Below are 14,669 nucleotides of genomic sequence, written 5' to 3'. Positions count from 1 at the left end.
GAGCCTGCCCCCAGTCATCTAACTATTCATTGGCTAAATGATGGCTCTGTTGTGTTGAGAGCTATTGTCTTTCAAAATCAAAAGTAAGGTTTATTTTATAGTCAGTATTGCGAAGAAGGGGTAAGGACCAAGGAAGTCAGACAGAAATTGTGCCCAGGAACAGCACTGGGCTTTTTACATCAACTCCACTTAATAGCCTGGCCTTTGTGAGGAGGCAAGAGTTTGGGGGAATCAAAATTAAAGAGGAGCTTTTCTTCACCTCACTACGCCTATTCGAAGCCAAGGAGGGCCCTGCCTCGACTTCTTTCCTCTCACCTCACTCAGCCCGGAGCATCACATCAGCCCAGTGACAGGAACCAGTGACAGGAACAGCATCCCTGTACGAGCCTCAGCACACCGCGGGGCAAGCTGCTCTTGCCAAGCCCAGACCTGCAGGGCCTGACAGTCTCCCATGTGGTCATCAGGTGCAAGAAAGCAACTGTAGAAGAACTAGGTCATGATCATCACAGACGCGCAATGTCATGAACAGTAAGAAATATCACCACCTTCCAGCTGTGTGTCAGAACCAAAGCTTTATTTTAATATGCTTATTGTTTTCAGAACATCACTGGCAACTAGAAACTCATATGCAAGAGTGATTTTTATAACTGTAGATAAAATAGATAATGGAATTATAACAGTAAATACACCTTAAATATAAATATACACATTGCCATCCCACATGTATAAAAGTCATGCTCTGTAAATGCTCTGTCCACACACTATCTTTGTGGGACACTGAATTTCAGGATGGATCTTCGAGGGTTTACATGTGTCCCATTAGTTATATATTTCCAGAGATCTCATGTAGGAGCAACACATTACAAATTTTGAAAAAAAATTAAATATCACAGAACATTTTTTGAATATTTAATACTTTTGTTCTATAAAGAGTATTTCTTAAATATTATAAATGGTGAAACAAATATACTAGCTTACAGATATATACAATGTACTAATTTATACTTCAAAAATGCAGGAAGAGAAATTATATATATATATTTATATATATATATAATTTTAGATCTAATGAACAATTCAATATTGCTCTTGAGTTGGTCTTGCTGTATTGCATGCATGCCTAGGGCACGCCCATGGCTTGTCACCAGATGGAAGAGGGATTGGCAGGGACAGAATGGGACCCATGGAGTCCCAAGCTTATTCCCAGAGAGCCATCTTCTAAGCAATACATTGAGTTTTGTAACTTACTGAGGCGAGGTCAAAATCTTGTGTGTCCATACACAATGTAGGATGTGTCCTCAAGAATCACAACTACTTATTCGAGGATGGGGCCACATAAATGCTAAAAACATCTGATTCAGTGGAACTAACTCCTCGAGCCCTGAGTGTCAGTTGGAGAGCTTTGAAAAGATTATTTTGAGATAATCATCTATACCCTCAGTGCAGTTCATAAAAAATGATCTCAGAACAAAGACCCATGATTGAGGCATCAATAGCCTTCCAGTAAACTCACAGCCAAATTACAAAGGAACAAAATGTGTCCTGAATGACATCAGATTTTCAATAATTACAAGCTTCTCACATTGATAAAATTGTAAACACTTAAAAATGTAGACATTGCCTTGAGAGGGCTAAATGAATTTCTAACTTGGATCAGCAGTAATGTGGCAGTCATGGGGAGCCTGCAAATTGGGAGCCTTGTGGACAGGACAGCTCATGGCAGACATCACATTTGACCATTAGCTTAACCCACCTAAGATCTCTACAGTTCATTTTGGCCATGAAGTCCCATTTCTTCTTCCACTTAACCCAAATCTAAATTACAAATGGATGGCATCTCTCTGAGAATGGAAATAGAACAAAATATACATATATATATAGGGATAAGTTGAAAAGCAAATGTTCTAGAAAATTCAGCAATGAGATCTCACTGTGAAGGCTGTGCAACAGTCACTTGGAACAGAAGGAGCCCAGCAGACGGTGTGGCTGTTAGGACTTGGAGAGGGACTTGGTTCTGGGCCAGGAGTTCTGGGTTTCCCTGATCTCCACTGGTGACCAGGCCAGCCATCTCTACCCTCCCTACCCAAGTTCTATTCTAGGAGGCCAGAGTGGTGGGCAGACCATGGAGCCAATGGCTTGCAAAGTGCCTCCCACACACTAAATACATCACAAAGATGAGTTATTAGCAGAGCAGAGGGGATGAGAGGAAGGCAAGAAAATTAAACCAAAAAGGGGAATTTAGGATCTGTTGAGAGCATAGAGCTGCCCAGAAGTGGCCACAGCAGGAGGGGCAGGAAAAACACAGAAAGTGCAGGAGAGAGTGGTATCCATAAAGGTCCTGAACTTGACCACTCAGTACCAGCTAGCACTGCTGCCCAGCAGCCTGGAAGCATCCCTGTACGAGCCTGAAGGCAGCACTCACTCTGCCTGCCAAGCAGGTGACAGGAAGGTGTCCTGCAAGGGAACATTCCAGAGGAAGCCAGAGTGGGATGCAGACTGGAACCAAGAGGAAAACTTACAGGCTCTGTCAGTGGGAATTTTCAGGAAGCAGCTCCAAAACAGCCTTGATGCCAGCAGAAGAATTAGCTGAGGAGTCTGTGCCCTGCCTGTAACAGAGGCCTGCCCAACCTGTCTCCAGCCAGCATGCAGCAACCAGCAGTGGTTTGAGGATGCACATGAGATTCTTTCCAGAGTGAACCCAGCATAGGCCAGATTTTAGAAGACATTTCTAAAGGAACATGCACCATAATTGATTACTTGAACTGATTTTCCAGGAATATACTTGTTAGAGATAATCATCAAAAACATAGCGAACAACTTCTGTCTCAAAGCATTTCATTAAGGTGTAAAGTATGGCACAGACGTGTCGACGTCTATTAGAAAATTGATGTGCTTCTGGTCTTCAGAGGGCCTTTATTGGCTGTTACTCAGCTGGAGATAGAGCGAATTATTGAAAAAAAGATCATGTTGGAGGACAAAAAATGTCTAAAAAGTAGCTACTTTCATTGCTTTTATTTAAAATCTAAGGGCTGGAAGAGTTATACCCGTCATGGGTCAAAAGAAGGAAACTTCACATTTCTAAAACTCTCAAAATATAACACACAAAAATATTATTGTGATGTTTCAGTACTGTCACAATATCCTCACACAAACGTTTCAAATGGAAATTGAATAATTTCTGACAGAGTGGCACACTCTTAGTGAATTCACCATTGTATGTGAAAAGAAATACTCTAAAAGGTTAAAATGATACCTGCTAATAATTAGGCTAGTGAGGACATCCCCTCAGAGGGGCAAGGCTCACAGGTCAGCTGTATTACATTTAACTCAGTTAAAGAACCATAGAAGGGAACAACTTTGGCCTGGTCTTCTCACCTCCTCCTGCCCCTCCCATCCCTCAGGGATGTCACTGGCTTCGGAGCAGAGGAAACGCCAGTGCTCTTACATGTATCCAGATGGTACCTCCTGCTATCAGCAGAGCACACTCTCCTTCTGCAGGCAGGAGCTTTCCTGCCTCCTGAGGTACAAGGATGCCTCCAGAAATGGCTGAAGTCCCTTGGGTTCCCTGCGATGCCGAGCGTGTTGGTTTTCATTTTAAGCATCTGTCAGATTCCCTGATTCTGGAGAGGGGGTGCTTATTGGTGGTGGTGTGAAATGCCCTCTGAGGACAGTTGGGCACGTCTCAGTCAAAATGCAATATTTAACACGTGGGCATCTGACATGCTACCCTGACGACTGTGGTGTCACGTGGGAGGGTGAGGGGTGGAGGGTGGGGGTGGACACACAACCGTTGCTCCCACGGGAGGGCGGTTCACATGACCACGCACTTGCCCTTGAGCTTCTCTTTCCTTTTCTGCTGCTTGCTCTTTTTCCCGTCGATCTGGAGACTCACGGTCCTGCGCTTCTCCAGGTTGAGCAGCTCTTGGAAGAGCTCCTTCACGTTGAGGTTGAGCTTGGCCGAGGTCTCCATGAAGGCGCACTTCCACTTGCGGGCCAGCACCTCAGCCTCACTGCTCTCCACTTCGCGGTTCGGGCTCTCGTCACACTTGTTCCCCACCAGCATGATGGGGATGCTCTCCACGTCCCCTTTGATCTCGCAGATTTGCTCGTAGATGGGCTTGAGCTCCTCCAGAGACTGCCGGCTGGTGATGGAGTAGACCAGGATGAAGGCGTGCCCTTTGGAGATGGATAGCCGCTGCATGGCCGGGAACTGGTGACTGCCCGTGGTGTCCGTGATCTGCAGGGTACAGATGCTCTTGTCACAGCTGATGACCTGCCGGTACGTGTCTTCCACAGTGGGGATGTAGCTCTCCCGAAACGTGCCTTTCACAAACCGCAAGACGAGAGAGCTCTTGCCAACACCACCTGCACCGAACACAGCCACCCGGTAATCATTGCTTTGCTCCGGCATGTTGCTTGCGGGCTCCAACGATTAACTAGGAAGCACCTACCAAAGGAAGCAGATGTTTGAGAGAATTAGTGAAAGAAAGCCTAGGAAAAGACTGCTTTACCCTCTCTTGATAGCTTAAAGAAAAAAAAAATTAAGTGGTATTATTTGCTTTCATGGGTAAAGTGTCTGCCTACAATGCGAGAGACCCTGGTTCGATCCCTGGGTCGGGAAGATCCCCTGGAGAAGGAAATGGCAACCCACTCCGGTACTCTTGCCTGGAAAATCCCATGGACTGAGAAGCCTGGTAGGCTACAGTCCATGGGGTCGCAAAGAGTCGGACATGACTGAGCGACTTTCCTTTCCTTTCCTACATAACAATTCAAATTTCATTTAAAAATTCTCTAATTCTAAATCCAATTATAGATAACCCTCAGTTTCCAACAGGGCTGTTGATCTACTGAGTGGCTAACTGGAGTCAGTCTGTTCCTCCTTATTGGACCATGGTTCTGAGCAGCTTTGCTCTCATATCACCCAGCACCCAGGGAAAAGATGCAAAGTCAGTCCAAGGGAGGAAGAATCCAGGAGAGGTAATGGGGAGTTGGAAAGTAGTCAGTCCTCAGCACACACACACATCACAGCAGATCTTTACTATTTAACCTAAAGTGCTATGAACACTCAATATATGGTCATAATACATAATTTTTATAAGTACAGAGAGGGAGTTAAAGGGGAGCAGAATGCAATTAATATTTACACAATGTTTATATTAACTCATGAAATCCTCACCACCCTGCAGAACTGGCGTCATTATCCCCTGCAAAATAAAAAACCTGAAAACACAAAAAGAATAGGATCATGGCATCTGATCCCATCACTTCATGTCAAATAGATGGGGAAACAGTGGAAAGTGCCAGACTTTATTTTTTGGGGCTCCAAAATCACTGCAGATGGTGACTGCAGCCATGAAATTAAAAGACGCTTACTCCTTGGAAGGAAAGTTGTGACCAACCTAGATAGCATATTGAAAAGCAGAGACATTACTTTGCCAAAAAAGGTCCATTTACTCAAGGCTATGGTTTTTCCAGTGGTCATGTATGGATGTAAAAGTTGGACTGTGAAGAAAGCTGAGCACCGAAGAATTGATGCTTTTGAACTGGTGTTGGACAAGACTCTTGAGAGTCCCTTGGACTGCAAGGAGATCCAACCAGTCCATTCTGAAGGAGATCAGCCCTGGCATTTCTTTGGAAGGAATGGTGCTAAAGCTGAAACTCCAATATTTTGGCCACCTCATGCAAAGAGTTGACTCATTGGAAAAGACTCTGATGCTGGGAGGGATTGGGGGCAGGAGGAGAAGGGGACAACAGAGGTTGAGATGGCTGGATGGCATCACCGACTCGATGGACGTGAGTTTGGGTGAACTCCGGGAGTTGGTGATGGACAGGAAGGCCTGGTGTGCTCCAGTTCATGGGGTCGCAGAGTCGAACATGACTGAGTGACTGAACTGAACTGAATGTCCCTGACTTCACACAGCCAGTGAGGTGAGGTGAGCTGTTGCTCAATTGCTCAGTTGTGTTTGACTCTTTGTGACCCCATAGACTGTAGCACACCAGGCTTCCCTGTCCTTCACCTCCCAGAGCTTGCTCAAACTCATGTCCATTGAGTCGGTGATGTCATCCAACCATCTCATCCTCTATCACCCCCTTCTCTTCCTGCCCTCAATCTTTCCCAGCACCAGGGTCTTTTCTAAGTGAAGTGAGATGGGGATGCAAACTGACCTGTCTTTGTCCCACAGGCTGCTGGAGTCACAAAGGGCCTGAGTGTGAACTCTCATTAAGCACCAAGTATTGACAATTAACTAAGAAGCTTGGAGGGATCCTTTCATTCATCACAATTAAAATGATTATGGATGCTTTATTTTTAAGAATGATAAGAAGTGTTACTAAGATAATAGTATAAACCACTATTAATGGTCATTGAAATGGAGTAGAATGGGGTTTCCCTTCAATACAAATACCACCTCTTTCTGACATATAGATTATTAAATATCTTTCACACTGTACCTTTCTTGGTAAGAAAGGATACAAAATCATCCAAAAAATAGAGAATCAAGCAATATCCAACATTTTAAAAGTGAAGTAGACAAGTAATATGGTAATGTGAAATATAGAACCCATTTTCTCTAGGCAACATTTGCTGGCTTCACTTTTAACTTTCAATTTTACTTTTTTTGGAGTAACCGAGGGACAATAATAAAAGGCATTTCTCAAAATCATTTTCAGAGACCAGTAAAAATTAGATGTAATTAGCCATGGAAGATAATGGGTGTGTGCAGCGAATGTCTACTGGCAGACAGATCAGGTCAAAGCCCAGGACAGTGACATCTCATCTCATGATTTCTTTCTGAGTTCACTATGTACATTGGCCTGCAAATATGCTCAATTAAATACTCAGCTGTTCTCGTATGCACTTTGGAACCTCTAACATATCGAGAAACTTGAAGAAGCATTTATATACATATATATGCACACACACAACTGAATCATTTTGCTGTACACCTGAAACACAGCATTATAAATTAATTGTACTTCGAGTTTTTAAACAGTTACCACTTTTTAAGTAAAGAACAAAGTAAACCCAGAGAAAGAAAAAAGAAAGAAAGATTAGAGTAGAAATTAATAAAGAATAGAAAACTATAAAAAACAATTAATAGAATCAAAATTTGGTTTTTTGAAAATATCAACAATAATAATTTTTGCATTAGATTGAAGAAAAAAAGACTCAAATTATTGACATCATGAATGAAAGAAAAAACACTACAAGAAATAAAGGTTATAAGGGCATGACCAACTACAAGCTGACATGTTAGATAACTACGATGAAACAGATGCAAACTACTCAAGCTGACTCAAGAAGAAATACAAAATCTCAATAGAACTGTAATGGGATAATAATCAAAATATTATTTACAAAGGAAATGCCCAGGTCCAGATAGCTTCACTGGTGAATTCCAGGGAAGATCGCCTGGAGGAGGAAATGGCACCCCACTTCAGTATTCCTGCTGGGAGAATCTTATGGACAAAGGAGCCTGGTGGGCTACAGTCCATAGGGTTGCAAAGAGTCTGACAAGACTGAGCATCTGAGTACATACACATATATACATAAACATATATATGTGTATGTATGTAATATATATGTATATATAACATAACACTATATCAATGAAAGACAAAATCCACCATACCTCAGTAGATACAAAAAATTGACAACATTCAGCACTCAATAATGTTAAAATAAAAACAGTTTAAAGTAAAAGTGTAGTCACTGAATCGTGTCTGACTCTGTGACTCCATGGACTATAGTCTCTGTCCATGGAATTCTCTAGGCAAGAATACTGGAGTGGATTGCCATTTCCTTCTCCAGGGGATCTTCCTGACCAAGGGTAGAATCTGGGTCTCGCCCATTGCAAGCAGATTCTTTACCTTAAGCCAGCAATAGAAGTGAACTTCTTCAACCAGATAATGGGCATATAATGAACAATACCAAACTAACACAATACTTCATTGCAAAAAGGCTGAATGACTTCTCACTAAGGTCCGGAAAAAGAGTATTCGCTTTTATAGTTTCTACTCAACATGTTACTAGAGGTTTTAACCATGAAAATTAGGTGAGAAAATGAAATAAAAGGCATTCAGACTGGGAAGGAATGAAGCCAAACTATCTCTATTGCCGGTGGCATGACTTTGTATTAATAGATAGGAAATCCCAGGGAGTCCACTTAAAACCATTATAACTAATAAATTAGATCAACAAGTTTTCAGAATGCAACACACATTTTTTAAAAAAGCTATTTCTACATACTTGAAATGAACAATCTAAAATTAAGAAACCAATTCCATTTACAATATCATCAACAAGTATAAGATACTTGGGAATACCTTTAACAAAGAAGTAAAAGTACTCCTTTAAAAATTATAAAATACTGTTGAAAGAAACTGAAGACCTGCATTATTGGAAAGATACACACATTTATGTATCAGAGGACTTAATGTTGTTAAAACAGCAATAGTCCCTTGAATCATCTACAGATTCAGTGCAATCCTTTAGAAAATCCTAACTGACTACATAAATTGACAAACTGATCCCAGTATCCACAGGAAAATTCAAGAGACCCAGAATACTGAAGCAATGGTAACTGAAGGAAAAAAAAGAAGTTGGAGAACACACACTGTTTGATTTCAAACTTATTACAAAGCTACAATAATCAAGACAGTGTGATATTGCACAGGATAACAAATAGATGAATGAAAAACTTCAGAAATAAATTCTGACTTTTACAGTCAAATTATTTTTGACAAGGATATCAAGATAATTCAAGAAAATACCTTTTCAACAAATGGTACTGGTACAACTGATATTCATATGCAAAAGAAAGAAGCCTCCCTTATATCATATATAAAAATTAACTCCAAATGGATTGAAGATCTAAATGTAAGCCCCCAAACTAAAAAAAATCCTAAAAGAAAATACAGGCATAAGTTTATGATCTTTGATTTGGCATTGATTTCGTAGTGGTGATCCCCAAAACATGAACACAATTTTAAAAAATAGGTAAATCTTATTTCATCAAAATCAAAAAGTCTGTGTATTAAAGAACACTATTAAGAAAGTGTAAGGCAACCCAGAGAAAGGAAGAAAATTTCTACAAATCATATATCTGACATTTGATTAATTCCAGAATATATAATAAATTCCTGGCATTCAATAACAACAACAAACCAACAAAAATATTAAAATGGACAAAGCATTTGAACCAACATTTCTCTAAAGAAGCTATACTAGTGGACAATGAACACAAGAAAAGACAACATTACTATTACTAGTCACTGTTGTTGTTTTTCAGTTGAAAGTCATATCTGACTCTTTGTGACCCCATGGACTGCAGCATGCTAGGATTCCCTGTCCTTCACTATCTCCTTGAGTTTGCTCAAATGCATGTCCACTGAGTCAGTGATATACCTAAACATCTCACCCTCTCTCATCCTCTTCTCTTCCCTTGCCTTCAATTTTTCCCAGCATCAGGGTCTTTTCCAATGAGTTGGCTCTGACTCTTTGCATCAGATGGCTAAAGTATTCAGATGGCTTCAGCTTCAGCATCAGTCCTTCCAATGAATATTCAGGGTTGATTTCCTTTAGGATTGACTGATTTGATCTCCTTGCTGTCCAAGGGACTCTCAAGAGTCTTCTTCAGAACCACAGTTCAAAAGCATCAATTCTTCAGCATCAATTCTTCAAAACCACTCAGCTTTCTTTACAGTCCAACTCTCACATCTGTACATGACTACTGGAAAAACCATAGCTTTGACTATATGAACATTTGATGGTAAAATGATTGTCTATGCTTTTTAATACACTATCTAGGTTTGTCACAGCTTACCTTCCAAGGACCAAGTGTCTTTTAATTTCATGTCTTCAGTCAAATCCACAGTGATTTTAGAGCCTAAGAAAATAAAATCTGTCACTGCTTCCACATTTTCCCCTTCTATTTGCCATGAAGTAATGGGAAATGACTGGACAGTTTCCTTTTGAGTGATGAAATGTTCTAAAACTTACTGTAGCAATGATTGGACAACCCTGTGAATATATTAAAAACTACTAAGTTGCATACTTCAGTTGGATGAATTATATCTCAACAATGCTATAATTTTAAAAAAGACTTCTTAGGATAACACTCCACTGTATATGATGACGTTGTGTACTGATTCTGAAACTGATTCAGTGAATATTCTAAAGTTAATAGGCTCAGCTTTATTTGTAACAGCCAGTAGATGGAAACAACACACATCTTCACAGTAGAAATGACAAGCAAAGAATGGAATATTCATACTATAAAAAGCAATATACTGAATTAATTTATCCATACAATAAGAAAAAGCTATGAAAAGAACAAAAAATAATACATGCAACAACACGGTCGAATCTGACAGTTGAGATCTGCTAAGCAGCCTGCTGAGCGCCAGAAATGTTGCATATTTTCATTGGGTTACAAAGGTGTTAACACCATACTGTTATAAGATGGTTATACAGATTATTCTGAATTATTTTAAATTTATCACAGCAGGAGTTCCTTGGTGGCTCAGTGGTTATGACTTCGCCTTCTAATGCAGGGGTTGCTGGTTTGATCCCTGGTCAGGAAGTTAAGATCCTACATGCCTCATGGCCAAAAAGCCAAAAGATGTGGACATTGAGTAATATTCCTCAAACTGAGAAGGAACTTTGAGATTAAGAAATGAAGCAGGAAACTCCATGAAGTACAATTATGAAGTTTATTGAAGGTAACTTACGTATGGGGTGGATGAGGCCAACGGCAATCCAAAAGCATTCATAGCAGCACTCCACCCTGTTGAAAGGGCTACAGGGGAGTTTAAAGGGGCCAATGTGAAATATAGAATCTGATGACCAAGTGAGAAGCATGTATGCACCCATCAGGAACCAGTGGTTTTTCCTCCTGGAGGTTGATTGGTGTGTCTGTCGGGGGGTGGCTGTCTCATGACCATCTGTGCCAGCAAAGGCATTCATTCCACTTTTCATGTCAGGTGAAGGCTAGGGTAAAAGTTGATAGGAAACATATTCCACTTGTGAGTATTCCTTGTGAGTTAGGCAGAAGGGTCAGGGAGATTACCTGGAGAAGGGAATGGCTACCCACTGCAATATTCTTGCCTGGAGAATCCCATGAACAGAATAGCCTGGTAGGCTACAGTCCATGGGGTCACAGAGTCGGACACGACTGAGCAGCTCACACTTTCACTTTCAGTTATACAGAGAAGGAAAGGGGTAGGACTGAGAACTATGATGGAGCTGTCAACAAGGACTCAGTGTGGTTCAGCCACACAGAAGGAGATGAAGACCAGCAAAGTCTCAGGTAAGTGGTGTAGGGGAGTGAAAGTCACTCTGCAGTGGGCATAAGAGTGACGGGAATTGATGAGATGGTTGGAAAGAAAAGAAGTACAGATTCTATTTAAGGAAATTCAGGGATTAAGGAAAGGAGAGGGATAATTGGCAAAGGCTAAGGTAAGGGTTAGACAAGTGTGGAAGAATATCTATATGGGTCTGCTGCTGGGTATCCAATGGAACAAATCTGAAAGAAAACAAGAGCCACTGGGATTCAGGATGCACACACAGCAAGTTATTCTTCAAGGAGAGAAGGAAGGGCAGGTGACGGCAGAGGAAGCCCCAACTAAACCTGACCAGGCCAATCCCAACTGCTCCTGCTATCTCAGCTTAAAAACTTTAAAAACAAACAAATGAAAAATGATAAAATGCATGTACTTGGTTAAAGAAAAATAAAAATATTATAAAATACTCTTATCTACTCCTAGACCCCTTCCTTCAGCAGCTCTAGTCTCTAAGAATGGAAGCTCAATTGTTCCCTGGTGTTCACCTTTAAATTTTAAATAATGCATTCATTGCTTGAATAATACATCTTAATGTCCTGAGTTACTGATTTTTGGACCATCTTTCTCTCTCTCTCTGTAAAATTAGCTCTATTATCTTTCTGCATTGCCTAATTGTATCACTTATGCTCTATTTTTAAAGCACATATCAGTATTTAAATTTTCCAGCTATAATATTTACAATTTGTTCCAAAACTTATATTGTCTGCTATGGTTCTTCTGCAGGTTGTTTCTAAATGCTATTAATAAACAGCATTAAAAGGACTTTGTAAAGATTTTTTACTGAGGAAGTAGACAAAGTTGGACCCACTAAGAGAGAAAGGTCATTTTCACCAAACTGCTGATTGCATAATTTTCTGTGTCAGAAACACTGGGGTCTTACTTTTCCAGCTTTTTGTTTGTTTTTTTTTGCCTAAGTATTAATAACATAATTTTTGTATTTCAATTTATCACCTTCTTAGGATTTATTTTATACTTTGGTATAAATATTACTGATAATTTCTTTTAGATGACATTAAAATTTCTGAGCTCACATTCTTTTACTTGATTGATAGAATTCTGCAGCCAAATTAAGTTCAAATTCTTTTTTCTTTATAGACTTTAAAAATCATTTAACTTTATCATCCAGGGTTGCTGACACAAAATTCAAAGCCAGTATGATATTCTTTCCTTTGTAGGAAAGTTGTGTTTTCCCCTTCTCTTGGCAGGGTTAGGGTATTCTCTTTATTCTGGGAGTTATGACATTTCAGGATATATCTAGAACTGCTTTTTAATTGTGGTGACTTTTTCCCAGGGCAGGGCAGGAGGGTGGGGGGCGGGGGGGTGGAGCTGGTATGCAGCATGTAGCTGGTTAACAACTTAACCCTTTTGGCAACTTGGGAAATTTTTCATTTGCTTTTTAAAATTACATCATCTTAATCCTTGTATCTTTTTTCTCTTTCTGGAACTTCTGTTAGATGATGAACCAAGTGTACCTGTTCTTGATTTATCTAAAATCTTTTCCTTTATGTTGTAGATAAACTTTCTTGTACTCTGATTTTTTTCTTTCTCAAAGAAGCATTTTGTTATCAGGAAAGGTGATACCAGGCAGAATTTCAGTAAGACTATTAATTGAGATTTGTTGCTATTGTTCTTATCTGAGATTGCAGCCATGAAATTAAAAGATGCTTGCTCCTTGGAAGGAAAGTTATGACCAACCTAGACAGCATATTAAAAAGCAGAGACATTACTTTGCCAACAAAGGTCCATCTAGTCAAGGCTATGGCTTTTCCAGTGGTCATGTATGGATGTGAGAGTTGGACCATAAAGAAAGCTGAGCACCGAAGAATTGATGCTTTTGAATTGTGGTGTTGGAGAAGACCCCTGAGAGTCCCTTGGATTGCAAGGAGATCCAACCAGTCCATCCTAAAGGAGATCAGTCTTGAGTGTTCCTTGGAAAGATTGATGTTGAAGCTGAAACTCTAATACTTTGGTCACCTGATGCAAAGAGTTGACTCATTTGAAAAGACCCTGATACTGGGAAAGATTGAGGGCAGGAGGAGAAGGCGACAACAGAAGACGAGATGGTTGGATGGCATCTCAAACTCAATGGACATGGGTTTGGGTGCACTCTGGAAGTTGGTGATGGACAGGGAGGCTGGGCGTGCTGCAGTTCATGGAGTCACAAACAGTCGGACACAACTGAGCAACTGAACTGAACTGAGATACTTCTGGTTCCATTTCTTCATTGTGGTCCTTCTCTTTCACATGGTTGGTTTCACCAAATGTCTATTGGTCTCTTGTTGACCACTGATATACAGAAGAATCATACTGGCTGGAGAGGCAGCTAGACTGGGTTCTCTTGATGCACAGATCTGTTCACCAACAGCCTAGTCCCTGAATGGGAAGGCTATCTGGCATGACTTTTTACAGACAACCTTCAGCTTTTCTTGAACTTGTTTAGACTAAACAGAAAATGAAGGAAAGAATCAAGAAAAGAGGGTATCCTTTCCATTACAAGTTGTCATAAAATATAAACGTGTGTTTTATAATAAAAAAAATTTTAATGGGACATTTTAAATACTGAGAGTCAAATCAGAGGTGCAAAATTTTTGTTTATAAGAAATACATATTTGGTCTTTATCTATAGTTCTTAGCTCACAGCTTCCCAAACACTTGAAATTTCCTAAGAGGTAAGAGCAGTGAGGGCATCTTTGATTACACTATTTGGCCTATTGTCCTTAGTTCCTAAAAACACTTCAGAACCATAAAGTTGTAATGAGTGTTTTATTATTCATAAAAAGCCCATTTCCATCAACTGGGCTGATGCTAATAAGGTGACTTTTGGAAAGGACCTAAGACTAGAGTTTGGTTGCCAGGATAACTAAACAACCAAGAACAGAGGGCTGGAAATTTCAGTCCCACCACACATCTCTAGGAAGGAGAAGGGAAGGGGTGGGGGAAGCCTGTAGGTTGAATCAATTGCCAATGGCCAACTATTTAATCAATCACACCTCTGTAATGAAGGCGCTGCAAAAACTCAAAAGGACGGGATTAGGAGAGCTTCCAGGTTGGTTAACACATGGAGCCATGGGGAGAACTGTGAACCCGGAGAGGGAATGAAACTTTTGTGACCTTTCCCCATATTTCCCTAGACAGCTGTTTTATCTGGCTGTTCCTTTTAGCATAAACCAGTAACCTAGTCAGTAAAATGTTTTTCTGAGTTCTGGGAGCCACTCTAGCAGATTAAACAAACCTAAGGAGGGACTACTGGGAACCTCTAAATTATAACCGGTTAGTCAGAAGCACAGGTAACAACCTAGACTTGCAGTTGGCATCTGAAGCAGAGG

At 40.4% G+C, this 14,669-nt stretch overlaps 1 protein-coding gene across 1 annotated transcript in view; it reads right to left on the bottom strand.

Annotated features, from left to right (window-relative positions):
• Nucleotides 1-556: 556 nt before the first annotated feature.
• DIRAS2 (DIRAS family GTPase 2) overlaps nt 557-14,669 on the bottom strand; it is a 33,605-nt gene continuing 19,492 nt past the window's right edge. Inside the window, exon 2 of the mRNA XM_040246024.1 lies at nt 557-4,447. Coding sequence (XP_040101958.1) covers nt 3,812-4,411 — 600 coding nt within the window. The 5' untranslated portion in view covers nt 4,412-4,447 and the 3' untranslated portion in view covers nt 557-3,811. The remainder of the gene's footprint in view (nt 4,448-14,669) is intronic.

Source organism: Oryx dammah, unplaced genomic scaffold, assembly GCF_014754425.2.
Source record: "Oryx dammah isolate SB20612 unplaced genomic scaffold, SCBI_Odam_1.1 HiC_scaffold_1, whole genome shotgun sequence".
Classification (NCBI taxonomy): domain Eukaryota; kingdom Metazoa; phylum Chordata; class Mammalia; order Artiodactyla; family Bovidae; genus Oryx; species Oryx dammah.
This window is presented reverse-complemented; position numbering and strand designations above follow the sequence as displayed.